Consider the following 27,605-nt stretch of genomic DNA (forward strand, 5'->3'; position numbering starts at 1 on the left):
CAGTCTTAGTAGCATTACTCTCATGCACAAGCAGGACAATTTACTATGTACAATTCAGCTTTATTAACACCATTTATTTATAATTATAACATGCCTGGCATGCATATTCTGTAATTGTGTACAATGTGATAGATTGCTGGTACAGAGTGTAGAGTGATCACTGCTCACTAACAATTGCAGTCTGAAAAGATATTCAGTTCATGTAAGATAAAATGATTGGGTCTATAAATTGTCTCTATAAAGAAGAAATTTGTAAGTTATATAGAGAAAGGTTGAAAATGATTCAGGGCCATTGGTAATAACCTCTTCATGTGCTCATTTCCTGTTGCCTTGCATCTGTGGTACACCAAGTGCTCACTATGAATAGTCACATATACTTTGTACACATTACAGTTTTGCTGCCTTAACCATGTGGTTAATGGAGCTCAGACAAGACAATCACATGAGTACATTGAAATAGCCCTGTATCTGAGTCCTAGGGGCAGATTCAATAAGCCATGGGACTTACTGCACGGCTGCAGCTCTGCCCTGAGATATCACTGCCGCTACCCCACGTGGTAAGCCCCAGAGGGAGCACTTAAAGCAGATATTTCCTCGATAAGCCCCATGGCTCACTGAATCTGCCTCCTAAAGGCCCATTTATTGAGGTCTGCATTTTTGCCTGCATTTTGTTAATGTATGTCTGATACGCTGTCCCAGCATGGCACAGTTCAGCTGCTGGACAGGGATCCGAAGATCTATTTTAGTCAAAACTGTAGCCGAGAGGTTTCAGCTATTGGAACTTTGTATATTGCCCAAGACCAAGGTTCCCGTTGAAGAAAAATTGAGATTGCGGTATTCTGCATTACTTAACTGAAGGCATGAGATATCTCTTGCGTTCAGCTTTTTTTAAACATTAGGCATACTGTTTCCATAGGATATTCTGGGGAAAAGGCATTATTTAAATAGTCCCCTGAAAAGGCTGATTTTACAGGGACGTTTTGTGGGAGAATATCTTGTTGTTGGGGAATTCCATAAAACATCTTACATTACATCACTATAGTAGTCTTGAAGACATCTTTGAGGAGGAGAGTAGAGGACATTGTTGGAAATGAATCTTATTTTTTATCAGTTATAATAAAGTCTCTGACATCCTGTAGAGAATATTGTACTTAATCTAACATTCAATTTAATTTCCACAGGTTTTGTGGAGGGTTAATTGAGGACATCAAAAGGAAAGCACCCTTTTTTGCTAGTGACTTTTATGATGCATTAAGTATCCAGTCACTTTCAGCCATGCTTTTTATTTACCTGGGAACTGTGACCAATGCTATTACCTTTGGAGGACTCCTTGGAGACGCCACAGAAAATATGCAGGTAGTAAAGTTTTCTTATAGCATTCTTATTTGTATTATTTATTTGAAAGCAACATGACAATAAGGATTGCTGTGCAAATGTCTTCAAACACTCCGGCGCTTTATTGGTAACTAGAACACACCTGCCGCAAGTGATTTAATAGACTTGCTAAGGTCTATAGCAGCGTTTTTCAACCACTGTGCCGTGGCACACTAGTATGCCACGAGCGGTCGTCAAGTGTGCCATGGGGGTCAGCTCAGAGCACTTCCTGTTGAGGCCAATGTGTGTGTATTTTTTTATGTGGGAGCCAATGTTTATGTTTTTTCATTGATCACGCACGCTGCATCGCCGGATAGTGCGTCTTGGCAATTTTAAAATCTTGTGTAGTGTGCCTCGAGTTGAAAAAGTTGAAAATCACTGGTCTATAGCATTGAACAAACTAAACTATACAATATATCACTGCATTGGTGTAGAATAATATAACATTATACTGTGTGTGTATATGTGTGTGTATATATATACATATATATATATATATATATAAAAATTTGAACACTGGCTAGGCTGCTCATGGCAAGGCGATGTGAATTGTCGGAGTACAAAAAGGGCATGATAGTGGGTGCCCAATAGATTGGACATTCAATTTTTGAAGTTGACCGAACATTCAAAATTCCTCGCTCTACAGTGTCACGTGTGTACTGGAAAACCTCAAGGAAGGCATAACCACAAATCATGGACAATGCAGTGGCCAAACATGGGGGCTTAATGATCAGGACCAGCTGCGTCTGGCCAGAACTGTCTGTGGTAAAAGACAAGTGACACTGGCTCAAATCACATCCACATTCAAGCAGGAGGCACCAGATGCATATCCAGCAGGTCAGTGTAGTAATCTTTAGCTGCCGGGGGATATGGCCAGAAGACACACCAGAGTGCCCCTGTTAACACTATGACACCGGACACAGTGCCTCCCCTGAACTAGTGACATCATTAATTGGACCCTCGATGACTGTCAACATGTGGCGTGGTCAAAGGAGTCATGGTTCCAGTTGTTTCAGGCTGATGGTAGGGTTCGGGTGTGGCGCGGACCCCGTGAGGCCATTGATCCCAGTTGTCAACATTCAGTGTGTAGGCTGGTGGTGGTTCCATAATGGTGTGGGGTTCATGTGAAATGGGTTGGGTCCACTGGTCTGCCTGAACACTTCATTGGCCAGCAAACGCTACATTGCATTGCTTGCAGCCCTTCATGGATTTCATGTACCCCCACAACGATGGAATATTCCAGCATGATAATGCACAGTGTCATCAGTCCCAGGTTGTCCAGAATTGCTTCTAGGAGCATTCTGGAGAATTCTGACGAATGGTATGGCCACCACGTTCGCCCATCTTGAACCCAATCACTTGATATCATAAAATAAACTGACATTTTATATTTTATATAATTAAATTTAATAAAATCATAAACAAAAATGTATAAAACATAAAATTTGAGATGAGCAGGTCCGGTTTCCGGGAAACTGAACCCACCCGAACTTACCTGTTCCGAGAACATCCGGATCCAAAAACGGGGCAAAACACCATCCTCGAAGTGTCAGATCTCCCATGTTTTGGATCCGGAATGCAGACTGTCAGATCCAACCAGCGGCTGCTACCATGGTAACAGGCAACGCGTCCCCATAGACTTCAATGAACCCATTGAAATCTATGGGGAAGCGCTGGCTGAGTGACAGCCTTTCTCAGCCAACCAACAGCCTGTTATCAGCCGCTGGTTGGATGAGACAAATGGAAAAAAAACACACACAAATAAAACGGTGTAGGGTCCCCTCTCAAAGGTTCAACCAGCACAGGCTTTTTGGAGCTGGTCCTGTTTGCATAACATACGGATGAAAAATTATGTAGCTGTACCCCGTATTTTACACAACCAGCACCGACTGGTTAATATCTGTGTAATGCCACAGCCAGGGGAGAAGCTTATATTGGTACCCCCGGCCAAATCATTCAGCATCTCTTGCTAGTCAGCCGAGGGACTCCTCGGAAGTGGGGACCCCATGAATAAAGGGGTCTTCCCTCCCGGAGACACCCCGGGCCCAGGCTGAAAGTCCAGGGCTATGCCCTGGTGGCGTTGGGTGACGAGTTAATAGTTTAAAAGTTAGAAAAAATACTATTGTCTCTTACAGGGGGACTACCGTCACAACAAGCCTGCCCTGCTTGCCAGTACTTGGAGAACCACAAGTATCAGCATGCGGGGCATTAAGGGTCCACTGGTGCCTGTAGTCCCCCTGTAAAAGAAATAGTAAAAAAAAAGACAGGACACACACACACTCACTCACTCACTCACAACAATACTTACCTTCACTCCCTGTAGCCCAGTGCTTAAAGTGGTCTTAGAGAAGTAGTGGAACTAACCCCCCCTCTCGGCGCTTTTTAAATAAAGGGACAGCGCGTGCCGTAGATGCACACCGCAAAAAAGGGCAGGGCCTCTAAAGAAATGGGTGTGGTCACAATAGTATTTCCAGTTCAAATTATGCCACACAGTAGCACAATTTTATTCACATTACACCGCACATAGTACCCCTGATTCACATTACATCACACAGTAGTGTCCCTTATTCATGTTATGACCGACAGCAGTAGTGCCCCTTATACAATGCCCACATTAGTAGTGCCCCTTACACACGATGCCCACAGCAGTAGTGCCTCTTATTCAATGCCCACTGTAGTGGTGCCCCCAGTAGTGGTGTCCCTTATGTAGTGCCCACAGTGGTAGTGCCCCTTTATACAGTGCCCACAGTAGTAGTGGTCCTTATGCAGAGCCCACAGTAGTAGTGTCCCTTATGCAGTGCCACTAGGAGAAGCGCCTCTTGTGCAGTGCCCTCTATGCAGTAGTATTGCTCCCGGTAGTAATGCCCCCAATAGAAATGTCCCCTGCAGTAATACCCCCTGTAGTAATTCCCTCAGTGGTAATGTCCTCTGCAGTAATATCCCCAATAGTAATGCCCCCAGTAGTAATGGTCCCAGCAGTAATGCCCCCAATAGTAATGGTCCCTGCAGTATTGCCCCCTGTTGAAGTAGTGCCCCTCGTAGGTATGCCCCCAATAGCAATGTCCCCTGTAGTAGTGCTCCCTGTGGTAATGCCCCCAATAGTAATGCCCTCTTTAGAGGTAATGCCCCCTGTAGTAGTGCCCCCTGTAGTAGTGCCACCTGCAGTAGTGCCCTCTGTAGCAGTGCCCCCTGTAGCAGTTCCTCCTATAGCAATGCCCCCTGTAGTAGTGCCCCCTGTAGTAATGCCCCCTGTAGTAGTCCCGCGCACACACAAAAAAAAGAAAAAACATTACTCATTTTAAACTCCGATCCTTTGTCCGCTGCCATCCTGGCTACTCCTCGGAATTATGGGAGAAACGTCATGAAGCCTCTCCCATAGTGCACACTGCACAAGCCGGAGCTCAGGAGTTAGCTCCAGACTCTCTGGCTGCCGCTGGCACTGCGGGGAAGGAGCCGGGCACCCGGCAAATGGAGCCCCCAAGCGGTGCCGGGCCGAGGTGGGCCGGAGGAGGTGGGAACTGGTTCCGTCTCCAAATAGAAGTGATAGAATGCAGTTTTGCCCCATTCCGGCCACTTCAACCCCTGCTGTAGCCATTCTATCCTTTTGTCCAGGAGCATCCATAATCGTTGTAATAAAAAAATCACATATTGGCACCCACAGATAAAAAAACACACACACATTGGCCCTCACAACCAAAAACCCAAACACATTGCCCCCCACAGAAAAAACAAAACATTGTCCCTCACATATAAAAAATAAAACATACATTTAATTGTCCCAGCCCCCCCCCACAGAAGACTGACCTGCCTGCCCTCAGCTGTGAGCGACACCAGCAGCAGCCTCAGTGCAGGCCCGCAAGTCTTCATCGGTCCAGGATGCTGACCGATCAGACTTCGAGCTGGCCCTGTCACCGTGCCCCCTTTAACCTTGCTCTGGCAGAGACAGCAGCAGCTTCAGTTTGGCGCAGCTGAGCTAGCCAATAAGGATCACCCTTATTCTTATTGGCTGCAGATGGATACCTGACTGTAAGTAAACATGGCAGCCGGCTTCAGTACCCCACCTGTGATTTCGGCGAAGCAGCCAATAAGAATCACATGGATTCTTATTGGATGCTGCTATCTGCTGCTGGATGGGCCAACGTAATAGAGTGATCAAGTGTCTGCAGTTGACCAGTCGAACATGATAGACGCTTTGGCCACCTCTGGATTAGAATGTCAGTGCGGCCGCGCAGGGGTGCCGGCTCCTGCTGGAGAAAAACCCCACCTTCCGCCCACCTGCTGCAGGTATAATTTTATGGTTAGGGGGAGAACGCAGGGAAGGAGTGGGCGGAGGGGAAGCATGGGATGGCGCTGGGTGCAGAGACACCTAGCGCCGGCCCTGATAATACTTATCAGATTCTAGCAGTTTGATGGAAAAGCAGTTATTAACTGCAATCGAAACAGTCCAGGAGAATAACCTGTTATAGATAACTAAAGGTCTGATGGTTTAGGAGGTATATAGATCTTCTCCAATTGTGTACTGATCTTTAGTTGAACAATTATCCTGGATCTGGTGTTTTAGATTTGCCATGTCAAGGCTCTGCACAATGGTTAATGTAAAAAAGTCGCATCAGACTGTATTAAACTGTTTAAGATCATGTAAAAGTCGCAGTGCGCACTGCTAAAATATACCATCCAATGCTGGCAAGTTAGTATTTGGCTGGATCATATTTCCTCCTCTGGTGAATCATTGCAACTGTAGAGACTGTGAGCTACTGTACATGCCCAAATGGCAAATGAGGTGGTCAGTCAATCGGAAACCAATTGTTTTTATTTAATTTATTGTATTTGTTATATATTTTTAGATTTCTGATTTTATTAAATTTAATTATATAAAATATCAATATCAGTGTATTTTATGACAACAAGTGATATATCTATATCTGTCTGTCTGTCTATTATTCTTCAACAGCGCAGTGATATATTATGTAGTTTTAAGCAAACTTGCATGTTCTGTCATTCTGTAAATGTGTGGAAAATGACAACTATTGTGTATATCCATGAATTACTATTTAATTATATTAAAATGACACATGTTCCTGTTCATTACCAAAAAAAACACTGAAATCTTATTAGTCATATTGATTGTTGAATATTGTCCCTAGTACAGTAGTTGAATAATGTATCATGTGTATGTGACAACATATGCGTTTTTAATGATAGTTTCTTAAGAGGCATAGGGGGAGATGTAGCAAAGCTTGGAGAGAGAGATAAAGATATGAGCAACCACTATTTTGTATAGTAGAGAGATAAAGTATTGTGATTGTACCAACCAATCAGCTTCTATCATTTTACTGGCTGTTTTTTTTTTTAAATGACAGAGGCTGAATGGGTAGTAGTACTTTATCTCTCTCCAAGGTTTGATTCATCTCCCCCAATACGTGGATAAGATAAAAAGAGGCAATCAGCTGACAGGTTTATGTGTGATGCACAGAGCTGTATACGATCGGGAACTGATTGAGCTTTAGGTACAGCAAGCCTTGGTCTAGGACAAGGGTAGGCAACCTGTGGCACCTCAGCTGTTGTGGAACTACAATTTACAGCATGCATTGTGACAGTTTTGCTGTTAGGGCCTGCTAAAATCGTGGCAGGGTATGCTGTTTAGTTCCACAGCAGCTGGAGTGCCACTGGTCGCCTACCCTCGGTCTAGGAGCAGCCGATATTCAGAAACAGCCTTTTCTTTATAGTTGACATTTATTTTCTACAACTAATGATGCTAATAATTTTTTGGAAGATAGTAACAGGATTAATATATATATTGACTCATCAATAGCTATATACATAATATTAAGTGCATAATATTGCATCTGCATTATGGTTCTCTGCTTTAACCAAGCTTTGTTAACATTTTTAAATATTGAAATAACTTCACTTTGTGGATAATAACCAGCTGTTATTTCCCGCAAATTATTTGGTCTGCTTTTTGTGTCTTCTTAATATGATGTTCATAAATACTTTAAGGAATAGCGTAGACATCTTTCTGTAAGACATCATTGTGTCTTCGAAGCACAGTATTGTTTAGATGGAGACACACTCAAATCAGAACTCACATAATTGTTGTATTTTCTGTCCATTAGTATTCCTGTGGGAATTAAATTGTAAAGTAACCTAAGATAATGGAGTCTTAATCTAAAACCTGCTATTACTGTAACTACAGTATTTCAAGCTTTCATCGACTTGCTCAATCCTACATATCCATTAATGAGTAATGGTCAAGAAAATCGACTTTACAATGCTTTGGTTATTCCGTTGATATTTTTTGTTAATGTTTTTCCTTTCCAACATTTTAAGACTTCTTAGAATAATTTATCTTCTGCTGAAAAGTACAGGTCCATGTAAAACAAATGCATTTTTTTTTTACAATTATGGAATTATTTCTTATTTTATATGCAGTGTTCCTGTTTTAAACTAGTACTGACAGATAATGAGATTTGGATGGAGAGATTTGCAAAGGACTACATTACTATACATAATTTCACTCTTCAAAATCCCATGTTGCATTAATAGTCTGGGCCTGTAATTCTTGATTTGAATATTTCATATTGTTTAAAAGTTTTACTAAGAGCACCAGGAACCAGGGTACTTTACTATAGGTTAGGCGCACACAGAAGTCAATTACTTTGGTTTCTCTTCCATTCCATTTTTGACAGCTGAACGGAGGAGAAATACACTGATCGATATGAAGAATATATTCTGTGCAGTGCATGCGGCTGTCTACAAAGAGGGAACATGCTCTATTAATGGGCTCTATGTGAGCTTTCATCTCCTCCGACCAGATGTCAAAAATGGACTGGAAGAAACACAATGAATACCCCCAATATGCTCTTTGGGCCTCCATACAGATTTTACTTTATGCACTTGCTCAGCCTCTTATTTTCCTGATTTGATGGAATGGATTATAAGTAATGGTCTAACAAATTGGTCAGAATGTACGCCTTTAGTAAATAACCTTGATTGTCTATAATGATGCAAAGCTGAGGAACATTGCAAATCTAGATGTACCCTTGCAGCCTAACATACATACTGTAAATCACTAGCACAAGATTGGTAGAGTATGTGTCACATAGTGCACCCTTATTCAGTATGGGCAGTGCAGTATATCAAAGGTGTCTAAGAACAGCAAGGAAGGAACGAGGCTAAGTGATGCAGTTTCACGTCAGTTAGCTCCGTCGCCTCCTTACGGAGCCGCGATTCCAGGCAATTATCTCCTCATCCTGCCCACTTCATTATTAAGTAGATGCGGGAGTTCGGGACACTCCACCAGGGCTGCGCGGGACTACCCAAAATAACTACCTAAACTTTCTATTTTTTTATATCTCAGACTCAATAATTATCTGTAAATAATTCCACCACTTAGACTTGGGGTAAAGCTAACATTTTCAGGAAGATCTTTGCTTCTTCCTGACCTATATCCCCAAAATGTGTATCAATATGAATCCTAACATAGATTGTTTTGATGTATTAAATTCTCTGTCTAGATTTATATCAAACATACTGTACATCACAGCTATCAGCATTTTATAGCAGGACACAGGCCACAGCAGGGTGCCTGCATAGGTCAAATGGACAAGTGATATGTCAGCAAAGCTAAATTAACCCCTGCTATGATTGTTCACAATTCATATTTCTAACTCTTCATTATACATATTCACAACACATAAAGTCCAAATGCTCATTTTTGATTTGATTTTCATTTCTACTAACTCTCTGCTAACAGTTTGAACGGTCATGTAATTCATTATATGTATGTTATAATAACAGCACTGTGTAGTTGTAATGTACATTGGTATCATCTAGTGTGAATTACTGTAGCAAGTTAATCTAATTTGTATTTTCACTTTGAAATCTATGACCTTAAATGCATGTTCTTCTTCTATAGGGAGTATTGGAAAGCTTCCTCGGCACTGCACTCTCAGGTGGTGTTTTTTGCCTTTTTGGTGGTCAACCACTTACAATTCTGAGCAGTACGGGACCCGTCCTTGTGTTTGAAAGACTTTTGTTCAGTTTCAGCAAGTAAGTCAAATCGGCACTCTCTTAACTTTTCACCTATTTGTAGAAGTTGTCTGGTGAGTTAAAACCTCCATGTGAATATATGTATCAAATTGTGAGAAAGATCAGTCAATCTGGATTCATCTAGCTTTACCTATGATCTTCTCATCAGATTACATCATGTTCTCATTTTACAGAGAGAATGAGTTTGACTATCTGGAGTTCCGCTTGTGGATTGGTCTGTGGTCAGCTTTCTTATGTCTCATCTTGGTGGCCACAGATGCTAGCTCATTGGTCAAGTATTTCACACGATTCACAGAAGAAGGATTTGCTTGTCTCATCAGCTTCATCTTCATTTATGATGCTTTTAAGAAGATGATCCACTTTACACATTATTACCCAATCAATTCAAATTTCAAACTTGGTGATGTCACTCTGTTGACTTGCACATGTTTCCCACCAGACCCAAGTAAGCCTTGTTATCATTTTATTTATGTTGCGTTAACATATTCTTTTGTAATGTTAAACTAGGGAAATGATTTCAAGCCCACTACAGAGTGTCCCAATCACAGGCACACAGTTTCTCCGGCCAATTTAGACACAAGCCAGTTATCCTTCAAGTCCTTGGACAATAGGAAAATAACTATACTATGTGAAGGAATGTTACATGACAGTGAAACTTCATGCAAATATGAATCAGACTTAACCACTTAACTGATGATTTTTTTCTCGCAAAACCGGTCAGAAATTGCCGGGTCCGCAGGAGAGTCCTGTGAGTCAGCGGAGATCCATTCTGCACATGTGTAGAACAGTTTCCTCTTCAAAAACACAGCGGGGCGGTGTGGTCGCACCTTGTCAGCTGAAGCACAGTTGGCTACATTTGCATCCCATTCGACCACATCAGTTTAGTGGTTAAACCCATATTTACTATTATTCTCTTCAGAGATACTATATATAAGGGATTTGATACTGAGACGTCAAGGATTTCTTTAATAATGGTTTCGCTTTAAAATTACTATGATATACACGCATGCTATGTCTGTTGTCTACAGATGTATCTTCATACATCTAGAGGTACGTTTACTAAAGACCGATTTTAATCGATTTAAAATCGATTTTGGGTTTCTGGGACTTAATCACACATTTACTAACAGACTATTTTTTATTTAGTTTTTAAGTATTAGTAAATGTGTGATTTAGCTTCAGAAACACAACATTGATGTTAATCGATTTTGATCAATTTTAAATTGATTAAAATCGACCTTTACTAAATATACCCCCTAGCCTCTATTTTGCATCTTTTTTTGATGAAAATGTTTCTTGGTTGCAATGTGATTTGACTAGAATGCACCAGGACACGAAGCTGATTAATTTGATGTGACACTAGTATATCTGTGTGCAACTGAGCCTGTATATGAAGCACAAAGGAACTACTGTACATCGCAGCACTTCGTATATAGTTTCAGAGACTCAGGTGCACTTAGATACGTGTCGCATATCAAATTAATCAGCTCAGTCTCTTGGTGCATTTTAGTCGAATTGCATTGCAACTAAGACGCGTTTTCGGCGCTAGCAGAATATCATGTTATCTGGTGCACCGAGAGGGGCAGTTACAGAAATGATGTATGAGGACACATCTGTATATCTATGTTAGCAAGTTTAAACTAGGGATGTGCAGGCTCGGATAGGTTCGAGTTTGCACGCTGAGTTCAGATTTTTCCCTCCAAAAAAACGGAACTCAGAAAGAGGCAAAACGTCATCTTGCATGGACGAACATCATCATACCTGGACTTTGGTCCAGGAATGATGATGTTCGTCCATGCAAGATGACGTTTTGCCTCTTTCTGAGTTCCGTTTTTTTGGAGGGAAAAATCCGAACTCGGCGTGCAAACTCGAACCTATCCGAGCCTGCACATCCCTAGTTTAAACAGTGGACATATGTGCTTATATACTTCCAAAAATAAAGACATTATGATGCCAGCTTCTGTGCAATAAATTACTTTTGAACTGGAACATAAATTTAATTTGCGCAGACATTAGTTCCATGTCACGGCCAAAATAGAAATAGCAGATATTATCTAAAGAATCACATGATGGTGGAGCCTGGCCCACCCCAATCCACTGCTTACACAGCTAGCACACCAATATACCCATCGCAGTCTTTAACCATGAGATGGGAGACATTGTCAGAGAATATGATGAACATTCTTTGTAATGGAAAATGTTCCTCGTGTAGATGTATGTTTACTTGCTTGTATACAGGAAACTGAACATGTTTCCACTGCCCAAAGATTGTTTGATATGATTTTCTAGAATAGCAAATAATTAGCATTTCCTGTGGACATGACGGCATAACTTACGCACTATGTTTCATTATCCTGAAGACTGAAAACCACACTCCGATGTTCCCACCACTTGTAGCAAAGCACAGTTTACATTTATCAAGTGTGAGAACACTTTGCAGTCACAAACCACATTATCAGTTATAAAACTATTGGTTCCCGTTGGCCATAACAGTGTTTTGCTTAAATAAGATACAGATTTGTCCTCATACACTGCGCCGAGCCTTTTTTTTTGCATCTTTTTTGTCTGTAAATGTGTCTTAGTCACAAAGCGATGCAACTACGATGCAGCAGGAGACTGTGCTGATTAATTTGGTATGCGACACTTGCATATCTGTGTGCAGATGAGTCTCAGTCTGTATACAATGCAGGGGACGTGGATTGTTCCACGCCAAGGTCCGTTGTCGCACTTGTATATCAATCGCACACAGATATACAAGTGTTGCATATCGAATTAATCATTGCAGTCTCCTGGTGTGTCTTAGTTGCGACTAAGATGTAATTTTAGGGCGAAAAAGACGCTTGGCGCTAGCAGAGTCGCATGGGACCTGGCGCGCCGAGAAGGGCTATTTGGCATGACTGCAGCAATAGTGTATGAGGACACATCTGTATCAAGTATCAGCATTTATTAACTTGTTACAGCTTTATCATTTATTTAAAAAAATATATATTAACACTAATTTCAAAAAACTTTTAATTCACAAAAAAAGTTTTTTTTTTTTTTTTTTTTAAATGATACTAATCAGTTAGCCCCATCCAGTGGCTGATTTATTCCGCCGCACAAGTTCCTAAAAATGCAGCAATAGCAATGCATAGACACCTGTTTTCATAGTTACTTTCTGAAGCGTTCAGAGGAGTGATGTCAGTCAGTCAGTCACTATTGGAGGGTGCTGGAGGGAGATGAGTTTGGAAATGTAAATGCGCCTTAGTCACATTGCAACTACAGTAGGACTCATTTTCGGGTGAAAAATATGCCCGGCCCAAGCAGAGTAGGGCAGGACCTGGCGGCCCACTCACGCTAGGCGTCTTGCGCCACATGACGTATTGAGTCAAGGTATATGAGGACATTTCTATACACAATTAAAAATATCAATTGCATATCCAGGAGAACAAATAGTTTTTGTGGCAGCAAATACATTTTTCTGGTCGTCTTTGCACCCTCATAACATCTTTGTGACTGTAGTTTGAATGTACCCATTTGGGGGGATACGCAGTAAGGATGAGATCACTGACAATTAGTTTGAAGTTTGAACCAACACGCAGTGTGATCAATATATTTTATTTATTAACAGTTATTTATATAGTGCCAGCATATTTATACGACTAGATAGATAAAAACTTTCATCTTGTAGGCTGCTTTGCATGATATTGCCCAAACTATTTTGCAATAAGGTGTTGTGGTGATACCTCCATAACAGCCATGTGCTACATATAGTGCTACGTGCTATATGTTACATATAGAGCGCAAAAGCCGGGGGAGGGGGTAACTGACCAATGTTTACCTTGACTTGGATGAGATCTGTATTCCCTTGGAATAAAATTCAATTAGGGTAGCCCAAACTAGGTAAAATAATCCCCAACAATTAAATAACTCTTTTAGAAAATATAAATAACTACCAAGTAGGAAAAATATTTAATTGGTCCCAAAAGTACAGCCAAAATACTGTTTTTACATCCTTGTTCAGGCTTTGGCCTGCACGTAAGTTACCTGGTGTGTACACTAATGTTAATAATTATAAAACAATCGTTAGTTACGGTAGCAGAAACTAATGAGTAATGTATCATTTGGAGGAATAAGTACTGTTCCTAGAGCACCCACCTGCATAATTATTTGTTTAAAATGTCTATGTAAGTAAATAGTGTCAGCAAAGGCAAATCTGTAAAATAGCACAGTACCACTAGTCAGAACAGACAACCAGCATTGAGACTGAATACTGTACCTTTATTGTCTGCTACATATAATGTGACATAGTGGAAAATCACTGTAGTTCCTGACAATGTCACACTATTGATCATTCTCACACCTGTTCACTCTCCAGAAGTGAGTAATGTATTCTATTCCACATTCCACATTTTCTACTCTGTGTATTTGCTGTGTACTTACTATATTACAGAATATTTATGTTCTGGCTATTGGACAGACACGGTAATAATTATTCAGTATGAGCAGATGTAACAAATATTTTTGCTGTGGTGTATGTTCAGAAATCTCCTTGACAACAGGCAGTTATTAAAGATCATGGGCCACATGTAATAGGGTGAGAGTTTAGAAAATGTGAGAGTTTAGCAGTAAACTCTCACACTTTTTAAGCTCGGCCAATGTAATAGAGCCCGAGAAGATGACAACTCCCATGTTTATAAGGGCATATGTATCAAAGCTTAATGTGAGACACAATTGTGAAATATATATCACCAACCAGTCGGCTCCAAACTATCATTTCTTAAACACAGCCTCCAAAATGTAAGTTAGAAGCTGAATGGTTGGTGATATATATAATATCTCACAATTTTATCTCACATCAAGCTTTGATACATATGCCCCTTAGACTCAAAAAACTCTCACGATTTAAACCCTCATCCAGATGTTTTCCTATTTTGAAGATAAAACTCGACCAATGTATTAGTGTGAGAGTTTACTGCTAAACTCTCACATTTTCTAAACTCTCACCCTATTACATTTGGCCCCATGTGTTGGAAGGAATACTCGGAGACACTTTTATTGGTCCAAAGGTCATTATGGTTTGGGGGATCCTTTTACTAATATCCACAACACTAAACAAAAATGTATTAAGTTAGTTACCAATCATGTACACTTTTTAAAATGTGATATGCAGGTAGAGGGACTTGTTCTGAGATGGGAGCAGAGCAAAAGAAGCAAGTAACTTTACACTTTGTCCCCCACCTGCAGTGTAACACGGTTTTGCTAATGAACAGGTGCAGAGAAATTTAGATCTGAGAGGGGTGTGTCCTTGCTCAAACCTATATTGCAGTGTAAAAATGAAGCTGTCCAGCAATTGTGGGCTACATTCAAAAGCAGACAGTATTTACCCTGCATGCAAGAACAATAAATGTGCACCCATTGCATTGCAACATGGTCCTGGTGCAGTTCCTTTTTTTTGTTTTGCTCCCAACTCAGAATCAGCCCCAAAATGTAGAATGGACTTGGTTAAAATAAAAATTAAAGGTAGACATAGGACAAAAAATTGGTAACTTATATCTTGTGGTAATTATGCTGTGTTAATATGAAGTATTCATTGTGTTGCAGTTAACAGTTCGCTCTTCAATGAGTCCACAGCATTCCCACTGGACTACTTAAATATGACCACAGAGGATCCGGTGAGTACTTTCTAGGAAATGCCCCTACTACAAAGATATGCAGCAAACACACAGGAAATTAGGACTTTGCACATTGGGCCTGATTCAGCAAGGATTGCAATTGCAAAGCTGCACGCAGGCTATAGATACAGTATATGATGTATGCACATAGGCAGCTTTGCAATTGCGATCCTTGCAATTATGGTAATGCAGCAGGAGGCATCACGCAGCATTTGCATAAAGTTGCAGAGTATGTAGCAGCATTTGCATAAAGTTGCAGAGTATGTAGCAGCATTTGCATAAAGTCGCAGAGTATGTAGCAGCATTTGCATAAAGTCGCAGAGTATGTAGCAGCATGTGCTGCTTCGTGCGCTTCTGTACCCACCTCTAAATCAGACTCTCTGTCTGATTCTCAAATAGTTGTCATTTTTTCCCATAGAAAATAAAAATGAAAGTTTTAGTTTAAACACTTTTACAACATCATGTCTACATATGGGCAGCTTTCAAAGGGGGATAATAAATGTCTCTGACAGGTGGAGACAGAGGATTATGGACACACTTGTTATTGGGATCAGTGGTCAAATGAACAGAGAACTGTACAGTATTTGTATACACTGTACCAGGGCCGGACTGGCCATCTAGCACCTCTGGCAAATGCCTGGCCCAGATTACTGAAAGACAGGGGCGTGCTGCAGGGCCAGGTCCGTGACTTGCCTCAAGCCCCTGTGATACAACCACACCCCTTTTTTGGCGAAGTCACGTCTAATGGTGCATACACAGGGTCAGATTTTCTTCAGATCTGAGCGATAACGATTTTAAAAATCGTTCAATGGTTCATATCAGAAGGGAAATCTGACATATCTGACATGTTTGTCAGATGAACGATGCGCGTTCCCGCTTGTCAGATAACGATATCTGACATCTGATGTGTTTGCTGTCAGATTTGGACGATTCCATTCATTTTAATGAAGTAAAAAATCGTTCGTAGTTCAAATCGTTCATATCGTTCAATCATTGATCTGACACATCTGACAAATCTGACCTTGCGCTCAGGGTGACTGCCACTGCACTGCACTCACAAGAAGCCACAGCCTCAGTCAGAACAGTAACAGTCTCACAATGAATCTCTCCCATGAGGCTGCGCTGCTGCTGATCTCTGACTCTACGGGTCAGAGGAGCATGTGATGAGCTCCTCCAATCAGAGCTCACACCCTTTCGCAGAGTCTCATAGGATTTACTCAGTAGTGCGGGCCCTCCCCCCTTATGATACACCGCTGGTCACAGTATGTTTTAATTGGGGCTTACATCAGCCCAATATATGGGCTGATGTAAGCCAACTCGCCATGCAGTTAAATCAAACCCAAACTTATCTGAAATAATGACACAAGAGACATGTAATGGTGTGAAAAGTGTCAGTTTTATTTAATTACTTATTAAGTTAATTACTTATTAAGTTATCTGCTGTTGAGAATGGTATGGTGGCTAAGAAAGTATGATGGCAGTATTACCACCTGTCCAAATCCAACAGGCTTAGATGGCGGCCAACTGCCAGCCCATCACATGACAACAAATTCCCCTCCTAATAACACTAAAAGGCTCACCATGGCTGGATGATGCCACTGACCTCAGTAGGGAAGATTTCACCCTAACCCATGTATTTGTGGGGAGAGCACTTCAAGAATGACTTCAAGATGGCCATTGTTGCCTCTCTTTCCACCCAACTAAAATATAGCCACCAAACTACAATGGGAGAGAGGGTGGCAATTTCTTGAAGCAAAATAGGTCTAGATATTGACATGCAGGATATATAAAACCCCTCACCCCTAACTCCACCCACAATAAATCTACTATGCCAAAAAATATTTCCGGCAACACACTGCTTACAAAATGCTTTCTGTTGTTCTTATACAGTAGCTGTTGAGATGAAGTCCCACCTTATGCTGACATGTGCAAAGTGTTGGAGGAGAGCACTCTGGTGGGTCTCCCCTGAGATGCCAGGGAAAATGGGAAAATGGCGGTGGACATTTTCCCAATGACTCGTGCATGTGCAGTGCCTCTTTCCCATGGAAAACGGCTCAGTCACCATTCTCCTGGAGACCCGCGCATGTAGATTCTGCCACCTATATAAACACCTATAAATTCTGCCAATAAAATGTACTGTATGTACTAAGATTATTATATCTGTAATATACAGGAAATGTAAGATTGTTCAGAAAGTGTTTAATATACAGTTATGTGTATGTTGCAGATGCTCTGTAATTAGTAACTGTATACAGAAAAGTCCAATATATCCTGTCTTTTCCTTGCAGCATCACAACCACTCTATTGTTTGGGAAAGTCTAACCAAGAAACAATGTCTCAAATATGGTGGCCAAGTGCATGGCAACAATTGTGACTATGTTCCTGATATCACGCTAATGTCCTTTATCCTTTTCTTCGGCACATACGCATGCTCAATGGCTCTGAAAAAATTTAAAACCAGCCGGTATTTCCCAACAACAGTAAGTATCTAACTACAAGGGTACAGAAAGGAAAAACTTACAGAAGGAAATGTGTAAAGTGCGATTGCTCACTGAGTATCCTTACTTGGCAGGGAACCAGTTACTAATCAGTTATTTATTGATGTAAATAGTGAATTATATTATTTGTGACCCTTAAATAGTGACTGACACACTCGGTAGATTAAGCTGGTTTATGTTTATCCATTCACAAGGAACTGATGACATCACTAATGCTTCAGGCAGTTCACCACATAAAAAATCAGTGCCCCCCCCAGATAAACTAGTGAACCAACCTGGAATGTTACAATATACAGTAGTTTAAAATGCAGCTTAAATGATAATGATTATTGGAAATATTTAATAAAGCAAAAATACCAGTAACCAACAAAATATAAAGGAGAGATAACAAAGAGATAATTATTTATTATTTACTTATTTATATAGCGCACACATATTCCGCAGCGCTTTACAGAGAATAGTTGGCCATTCACATCAGTCCCTGCCCCAGTGGAGCTTACAATCTATATTCCCTATCACATGCACACACACACATGGGTTAAATCAATTTTTATGGGTTTTTTTTTGAGCCAATTAACCTACCAGTATATTTTTGGAGTGTGGGAGGGAACCGGAGTACCCGGAGGAAACCCACGCAAGCACAGGGAGAATATACAAACTCCACACAGCTAGGGCTGTGGTGGGAATCGAACCCACGACCTCAGTGCTGTGAGGCAGTAACGCTAACCATTACACTGTCTGTGCTGCCCTATATAATCAGAATATAGATTTGCACATCCTGGAAATAAGTGTGGCTTTAATATCAATGCATAGGTTTAGAGATTAGGATATGTTACTGGTTATACAGAAATTAAGACAATTGTAGCCACAGACTAACTGTAGCTAGATTTGATCTAGTAGAACTGCTAGACTGCCTTGGCATGAATATTCAGTAATACCACAGACTGGCTGCCTGCTCTGTAAGCAGACAGTAGGTAGATATTTATAATGTTGAGGTGTGCTGGAATGTAATTGCCTGCATCACCTGGCTTCACTTCACGCGCCTCTCCTAAACATTAACACATGCAAATCCAAATACCTTTCTGCAGTCATAGCTCAATTGGAAGTGCTTGCATGGAGGACATTTATAAAAATTGTACAAATGTTTTCATATTTACGGAGAATGTTTTAACGGCTCCTTTAAAGCCAGTTCATGAGTAAAATTGTTTGAATTGACATACCATTCTTAAATGCTTTGGGGCATATCCAATTAGAGTGCAGGTTTTTGGTATCCAATTGGGTGCAGGGTTTTGATTTTTCCTTTAATCCCTATCTTTCGGAAAAATTGTCAGGACTTGGGGTCTGATACAGCACAGGAAGGAATTGCTAGCAGCTTTGCAATTCCGTCCTTGTTATTAGGGTAATGCAGCGGGAGGCGTCATGTCTCCTTCATTCTGTACTTATCCACGTCGGATAATCTGTGATAACATCGGCTGGCTAAGTGACACATGGGGTCATGCAAGCCGGCCGCAGCAGATACAACAAAGGGCCTGATTCAGAGCCGCTCGTAAGCGGCCGCTCGTTCGTTCCGAGCGATGTTAGCCCAACTGCGCATGCGTACGGATCGTTATACGCATGCGCTAACCAGTCAGTGCGGCCGAAATTCATGTGCTCGCAAAATAGCGAATGCCTGCTATTTTGAGTGACAGAAAGAGGCGTATGTGGGTGGTAACAGGGGAAGGTGCTTGAAAATGGGGAGTGGAAATCAGAACGCAGGCGTGCTTAAAGGTCAAAATGGGCGTTTTATGGGTGTGCATATTTAAAACAGCAGCGTCATTGACCACGTCACTGGGTTATTTTATAGTCAGAACTGCTCGCAAAATTGTGGTAGCAAACACCAACCCCAAGAATCGATTAATCTAATAAATAGCGGACATGACGTAGGATGCGAGCGGCCAGGGGGCGTATTTTTCCAAAAAACGAACGCAAGTTTTGTTCGCTCGTTCAGACATAGAGGCGTGAACAGACCGCAAACAGCGAACGGTTCATTTGAATAGCCACCCCTTGTTTTAGAACGAACGACCGCAAATAGCGAGTGGCTCTGAATGAGGGCCAAAGAGGCCAGGAAATCTCTGTCAGCCGACGGAGATCCTGGCCTCTTCCCTCCACCCCAACGGCAGTGACACGCCTCCGTTTTGGGAAATAGAGGCTGTCACCGCCCCCTCACCATCCACATGTGGCAGCAGATTATCAATCACTGACAGTCTGCTGCCGCTCTGCATGCAGTAATATTTAAATAGAATATTTTATGTTAAAGTTTTAAGCAGACAAAAAGGAATATAGTAATTAATGTGATTTATTTTGTAAGTAAAACCATATAATACAGATGTGTCCTCATACACCTAGCACTATGTGCTATGTAATGCGAGATGCCCGGTGCTACTGATATGTTCCGAGAGGAGTATCGTTCCATAATTCTCTTTAAATTTTGTGTCCTATTCGCATCGCAGATGCAACAAAACATTGCTCACAGTGTACTAGAGACCCCGGATTGCGATTTTAACCAAGCAGGAATTAGTTATAAACACATCCAAAGCCGCAGATGAAGCACAAATAAATTTGGGGTGAGAAAAACCTGTGGCCGCTTCCATCGGAGCCCCTCATACACAGATTCCGTCGCACACAGATATACAAATGTTGCACATCAAATTGATCAGTGCAAGCTAGCAATTTAGTTTTCTCAGTCACAGTTTGTCGCTCGAGTTGCCCAGGACCTGGCACACCGAGAGGAGCTGTTTGGCAAGACTTGAGCAGCAGTGTATGAGGACACATCTGTACAGTACCTACTGCTTTTAGATATATGAATATCGGGCCTGATTCACAGCTGCGATTACACACGCAGATCTGCTGCGAAAATATGCTAATGTTTGCAATCGCAAAGCCAGCATAGAGATGCCCACTAATGCTATCTCACATCCGTAAGATCTCGCAGACCTGCTTATACATCGGTACCATTGATTAACATCGGACCCTCACGCAGAATTACAGCAGGTCTGAACTTTCTCAGAAATTGCAACTGTCGTCGCACGCAGTGAGTACACAAGGTGCATATGCCGTCACAGTGGCTAATTTATGCACGGCCAGGAAACCGCGTTCAAACGGACAGGCACGCCTACATTTCTTCAATCACTCCCCTGTCACCACCCCCAAACGCTGACGTCCTGTCCCTCTATCTGTGATGGCTTTGTATCTGCATAAGTGATCGCAGTGCGATCGCAATGCTAACTCACACATGCGCACTGGGGTGCATTAGTGCATTTCCTGATTGGCATATGGTGTCCAGTGACATCACTAATTTCCCTTGCACCTCATAGAGGTGTGCAGGGAAATTAGGGATGCTGAGCTACCATACTAGGCAGAAATGTGCACAGCTGAACATTACTGTGATGTCCGGCGACACATTGTTTGGATTTTAATTGATCCCTAATTGTACTCTTTGGTACTTACAGATGTGTCCTCATACTGTACATCTAGCCTCCTTGCGCATTAAAAAGCCTTTCTAGTCCCTCCATTCCATGGCGTGAGTCTGTAGTGTGGATCGTCTTTTTCGCACAGCCATACAAATCGGATGCACAAGCAGCTTCTGCTGATTAAAATTATATGCGGCATGCCTATGTACTGTGTGCGACTTCGGGTGTATCTGCATACGAAACGCTACGTTACAGTGTTACAGCCGCTGACACTGTAGCATTTCGCATGCAGATACACCCGCAGTCGCGCAAACAATATAGGTACGCTGTGCGAATAAGACACATTTGAAGGTAAAAAGCCGCAAGAAAAAGCGTTCAGCGCTACTGTGTCACATGGTGCTCCCATGTTATGTGTAGCGCGACTTGTAGGGCAGGGAGGATAGATGTAAGGATAGATGTAAGTGGACACATCTGTAGTATAGTTGAGAAAATTGGATAATGTGACTGCAACTAAACAGCTTGCTGTACAATTTCCTATTAGCTGTAGTTTATAATAGCTGGCATCAAGCTCTGGACAACATAGGAAGCATAGATCCACATACTGGATAGCAAATAAAATGGTGACCAATTTGTGTTATTATTCCAAGAGTCTATTTTAACTGGCAAATCTATGACATCACCTTTACCTAAGCAAAGAGATATAGGATTAATGCTAATAGCACACACATTGACTGGGTCTTTAAATCTCTTAATTCCAGATCATAATTTTTTTGCTAAATAAATTATTCTAAGGCTATATTTTACATATCCTGCCTACAGTCACGTCCCCCTTTCTTCTAACATTCTGGGCCTTTTTAATTTGCTCTGTTTCCTGCTTTGTGTTTGATGTCGAAAGTCATACAAGTATTTTGACTAGCGGAAATGTGTGTGATCATGCAGTGCATTGTGGAACCACTGAAACAGAACCTGCATACAGACTTTACCTGTATTCAGTTAATTAAAGTATCAGGTGAATCAGGGTTCAGTCAAGCAAACTCTGCCCAACATTCAACTTTTTCTTTTATGGTCAACAAAAGAAATGTCCTGAAATAATAGGATAGAAAAGGAAATGTTCTATATTAAATATAGCAAATTGTTAGATCCATTATAGTATTGTATGTCTTCTTAAATAATGGATCTTTGCTATTTTATAGGGGAAAAAATAAGTTTAACATATATATTTAACAAATAACTGCTGTAGATATTATACACAAGGGGAGAACTGTTTGTCAGTCAAGATGTAGGCATCTTCATTTCTGTGTAACGTATAATATTAGTAGTAATATATTTTTAAGAAATCTGTGCAGATATCTTTATTACACTTTTAGGGCCGAATTCAATTAGAGGAGAAAAGTCGCGATTGACGAAAAGAGTTCGCCGATGCAATGTTTTGCCACATTCCCGCGTATTGCCATATTAAATTCCAGGACATTTTCGCATGTGCGAAAACTCCATAGGCGGAAACAGGCGTAAAAGCTTCTCCACCCAGAGGCAGGTGAAAAGTTGTGCGTAATCCCTATTTTGGCCTAAAAATGTGGGGACTTGGTTCAGAACCCTTTGGACCCCCCCCCCCTATTAACTAATTAGGGAAAAAAAGATTAAAAAAAAAATCTTAATTCCCCCTAAAAAAAGTAATGTAATTTTGGGGTGAAAATGTAAAAAGTGTTTCAAAATGGGCATAAAGTGTTTTTAGGAGTGCATGAGGCTGTAGCAGGTGTTTTTTTTAAGATTTTTAAAAGGCACTTTAGAGACCCAAAAATATTCTAGTACCCATTTAAATGTACCCCCAATTTTACTACAGCAAATATTTTTCCCCAAAAAAATAGCAAAAATGAATATAACAGCCCTTTGACTCCATTTAAGAACCCTAAATACTTTTATTAGGGCTATTAATACACTTCTATATTGATTTCCAGGGTCAGTTAGGCTTTTTATGGGGTACAGACTGATTTCCCCAAAATGAGCTGTCCTTTTCGCTAGTTCTGCAATTCACTGCATTCACACATATGCGTTTTTGCCTATTTTGAATAGGGACAAAACAGGTGCATTGTGAAAGTACGAAAAAATTCTCGTCCAAACAGGTGAATGAGGCGAAAAGATTGCAGTGGTGAATGCATTTCACCGGCCGCGACATTTTGCCTCTTATTGAATTCGGCCTAGTCTAGTGGTTGTACCAAATTACTTAATACTAGATTTACAACAAAGCACAATTTGATTGCAAACGTTTTTGTGTATCTTCCATCTAGAATTGTATCATAAAATGTAATTAGGCCTGATACAGGTTCGGACGCTAGTCTGTGGATTTCTGCAGTTTTACGTTTATAGGAAAACTGTGCATGCGTAGGACCCATTCTGAACAGGTCTTACGATCTCGCATAGAGATACCCCAAGCTGCAGCATGATTGACAAGCTGGGGGGGACACGCCTGGTCAGCAAAATGGGGGCGCATCACCTACCCCCCCCCCCGTGTTTTACGGAAGTGCCGAAGCCAGGATCTGCGTCGGTGGATGCAGATTTTCTGACCTCACCGGATGCCAGCCTGAGTAGGGTGATGCTTACTCAAACTGGCCGGTGCTGCCGCCGCGATGGTTATACGATGCATCTACAGAGGCTGCACTCAGATCGCTATTGCTGTCAGGGGGCCTCTGCTTCCTATAGACCCCACCTGTAGTATTGTAACATTTGCTGGATGGTATTGCACAGCTGCTTCCTTGCGACTGGGCATTACCTTCCAGATCTGGATCAGGCCCATTCTTCATAGTTTTGTATTTGCTTGTGCAACATCTTGGATAGGTTGTTGATATGTAGTATTTGGCATATTTTGGATGTGTGTGATATATGTTTTACACAAATACAATTTCAACAAATGTAATTCTTAGGTTTGTACAATCTCTGCCTCTGTAGTTGCCACTGGCCGAAATGTATTTGTTTCCTTTGCAGTTTTGCAGCCATTAATCAGTTGAATAACACTGGAGTTTTAGTTTAATCATAATACAAGCTTGGGGAACCTGCAAACAATGTGAATGTTTGGTTTCCTTTGGCAGTTGTATGTACTGTATACTCTTTTCACATGCAGGATTACTGCTTAAAGTACTTGTTTGTGTGTGTTTCCTATTTCAGGCCAGGAAACTCATTAGTGACTTTGCCATCATCTTGTCAATATTGATTTTCTGTGGAATTGACGCACTCGTCGGAGTTGATACACCAAAGCTGATTGTACCTAGCGAATTTAAGGTGAGTGACATAACACATGTACATTATACTAACGTTTAACAGACACAACTACCATGAAGTGTTGTTAGTTTTGATGCACAGAACTATGTGATACAGATGTGTCCAAATACATCTTACCTATGTGTGTTACAAGTCGCTTTAAACATAATGCGTGAGCACCATGCGACTTGGTGACGCTAAACATCTTTTTGTACGACTATCTTCAAATACATCTTATTCACAAACTTGAATAAGATGCACAAGCAGCTTCTGCTGATTAAAATGGCAGGTGGCATGCCTATATTCTGTGTGCAACTGCTGGTGTATCTGAATGCGAAATGCTACGTTATAGAGTCACAGCCGCTGACACTGTAGCGTAGCAGTTCACATGCAGATACACCCGCAGTCGCACACAGAATATAGGCATGCCGCATATCACTTTAATCAGCAGAAGCTGCGTGTGCATCCTATTTGCATCACTTTGCGAATATGACACATTTAAAGGTAAAAAGTAGCACTGAAACATGCATTTTAATGTAAAAAGTCGCACTAAAAGAAGCTTGGCGCTACAGAGTCACGCCATGGCATGGCACAACTAGAAGGGCTATTTAACACGCAAGGAAGTAAGATGTATGTGGACACATCTGAACAGGCACATATTTAAGTTCTCAATTTTTCATTATAGACTAGTATGTTTTGCAGATTTAATGTATCTAATATATGTGTAAATTGGCAATAAAATAGATTGATACTGGCTACAAAATGGTGTGGGGTGTCAGGGCCTTTGGATTTGGATTACCATGCCAAATCAGTAAAGGGAAAGCTCACACGGATGTTGTGGCCACCACATTTATCATATTACTTTCTCTTCCTTTAAGCCAACAAGTCCTAACAGAGGCTGGTTTGTCCCACCATTTGGAGGAAACCCCTGGTGGGTGTACCTAGCTTCAGCTCTTCCTGCTCTTCTTGTAACCATCTTAATCTTCATGGACCAACAGATTACAGGTGTCATTGTCAACAGGAAGGAAAACAAGCTTAAGGTAAGTCTCACATTATTGACTTACTGTATTCCTCAACAACATTTCTTCACATCCTTATCAGAAACCACTAAAATATTAAAGATTGTGCTACAGACACCATTTATTTATTTATACAGTAGTTCGACACTGAGCTTTTTCCATGCAAGCAGCAGTGTTGTGTTACTGAAGATTTCACCAGTAGTTTGCAATTCCATCTTCAGTTTTGCCCTCCTTACCTTAACTTGTGGAAAGTTCCCTTTTAAGATTGTGTTGGCTAAGCCTAATATTGTTTCTCATATGAATTTGCTACTCTGCATTCCTAAGGGAATCTCTGAAAGTCGCACCATACTGCGTATTGTTTCGCTTTTTTCAATTAAACTGGGCAACTGCATATTATTGTCTTCATTTAATGTTAATTGAGATCAGCACTCCAGATTTGTTATGTGGGGATTCCAAATCAAAGATGCATGATGACGGCTGAGATATAAGCCTAAAATTGTCACATGAAACACAGCAGTGTATCCCAGCTGATTGCATTATAGGAATACTATGGGGCTATCCAATTAGCCCCGAAGTGCCGACCGACACCGGCACTTATGTTGGATATTTTTTGGGACCTGATGTGTCCCGAAAAATAATCCACGATAAGTGCAATTTTTTCACCACCTAAATGGCGAGAGCACATAGGTCCTATGTGTTTTCGGGAGAACTATCCTATTATTTCGACTTAAATAATAGGATAGGGTGAAATTAAACATCGGCGAAAAACAGGGCTAATTGTTGTAAAAATGCAAAAGTTTCAGTGGTAAAAAAAAAAGTTACATATTTTAAAAGTCATTCAGTACAAAATAAATATTTATTGTACAAAAGCAAATAGGAAATGCAAACATGAGATCATACCCTGCTGAACGGAGCGCCTCTTTAAAGCCAGCTAAAGATGCTGTTAATTTTTTGAGACTTCTTTCGGTATTTTACAATTTACCTTTTAGTAAATCTGAAAAGATCGTATTTTCCCTTAGTCACTTAGACCAAAGAGATTTGAATAACAGCAATAACAATAGGTAATGACTCCTAAGTACTCCATATAATTCTAGTGACTTTGGTTATATTTACTAAGCGTCAAGTTTTCAAAACCGCCAAATGCACTTAATATTAGTACTGTTTTAAATCCTGCATGCAAAACCTTATTTAAAATCAAATGTCACCTATGTTAACGTAGGTGAAAAAGCTGCTATGGGAAGAGTGACAATCCTTTATTACCATAAAATGTTACTTGAATGAGTTTTGTAAAAATCTTCAAACATTGATATTATGGACTTTTTAAATAAGACATTACTTTTTAATGGAGACACTTGACCTTGTGTCAGAATTGTAGAGTGGTAGGATTGTCCAGGTTCAGCAGCGTGGAAATGACTTCTTGTGAGGTCCATAGTAGACTTCTGTAACAGATCACTTTCCAGACCAGTTCCTGAATGTAGCCCATCAAAAATAGCACATAGCATAAAGGTGACTTCAGAACCACCAAGGTATCATTATACCAAACATAACTAAGTGTCGTTCTCACGCTACTAAAATGTCCATTCCGTTCCCTGCAAATTATTTTGTATAATCTTACCCATTGCTTCCTGAACTCTCGGGCTTCCTGTGTCTTATCTGTCTCAATATGTAGCAGTATTTCCTCAATGGAACCATAGTTGCATGTTGTAAGATCCTTTGTCATGACATGAGTGATCATTATACCCTCTACATAATCAACACAGGAGGACATGATCCACCATGCAGTGTCTTTATGGCATCAGAAGTGTAATATTGCCATTACTGTTTTACTTTGATTGAATATACATTTTCATTGTATTTTTCTCCAGAAAGGGGCTGGTTATCATTTGGATCTGTTTTGGGTAGCCATCCTGATGATTGTCTGCTCTTTTATGGCTCTTCCTTGGTATGTGGCTGCCACTGTTATCTCCATTGCCCACATTGACAGCTTGAAAATGGAAACTGAGACATCTGCTCCTGGAGAGCAACCTAAGTTCTTGGGAGTGAGGTACTAGACAACTTAATAACCAGACACGCATTGCATATTTAGTTTTTATATACATTTATTTTCTTTAACATTAGCCAAGTGTGCCTCAATAATATTATATCATGTACAGTGATGTCCACTGCTTGATAACTTGCCCTGATGCAGATTACATCTATCAGATATCTATCTCATATCTATTTATGTATCTCATGACTGTTTCTCTGTCTGTCTATCTATCTATCTATCTATCTATCTATCTATCTATCTATCTATCTATCTATCAT

General features: G+C 40.8%; 1 protein-coding gene across 3 annotated transcripts in view; it reads left to right on the forward strand.

The window, feature by feature from the left end:
- Positions 1 to 27,605, forward strand: part of SLC4A4 (solute carrier family 4 member 4) — a 309,463-nt gene that overhangs the window by 251,418 nt on the left and 30,440 nt on the right. For all 3 annotated transcript variants that reach the window (XM_088448350.1, XM_088448352.1, XM_088448351.1), the window contains 8 exons: positions 1,182 to 1,356; positions 9,293 to 9,426; positions 9,600 to 9,871; positions 15,010 to 15,080; positions 17,369 to 17,560; positions 24,187 to 24,300; positions 25,158 to 25,319; positions 27,164 to 27,342. In XM_088448350.1, coding sequence (XP_088304476.1) covers positions 1,182 to 1,356; positions 9,293 to 9,426; positions 9,600 to 9,871; positions 15,010 to 15,080; positions 17,369 to 17,560; positions 24,187 to 24,300; positions 25,158 to 25,319; positions 27,164 to 27,342 — 1,299 coding nt within the window. The remainder of the gene's footprint in view (positions 1 to 1,181; positions 1,357 to 9,292; positions 9,427 to 9,599; positions 9,872 to 15,009; positions 15,081 to 17,368; positions 17,561 to 24,186; positions 24,301 to 25,157; positions 25,320 to 27,163; positions 27,343 to 27,605) is intronic.

Source organism: Taudactylus pleione, unplaced genomic scaffold (assembly GCF_031769625.1).
Source record: "Taudactylus pleione unplaced genomic scaffold, aTauple2 ptg000454l, whole genome shotgun sequence".
NCBI lineage: Eukaryota > Metazoa > Chordata > Amphibia > Anura > Myobatrachidae > Taudactylus > Taudactylus pleione.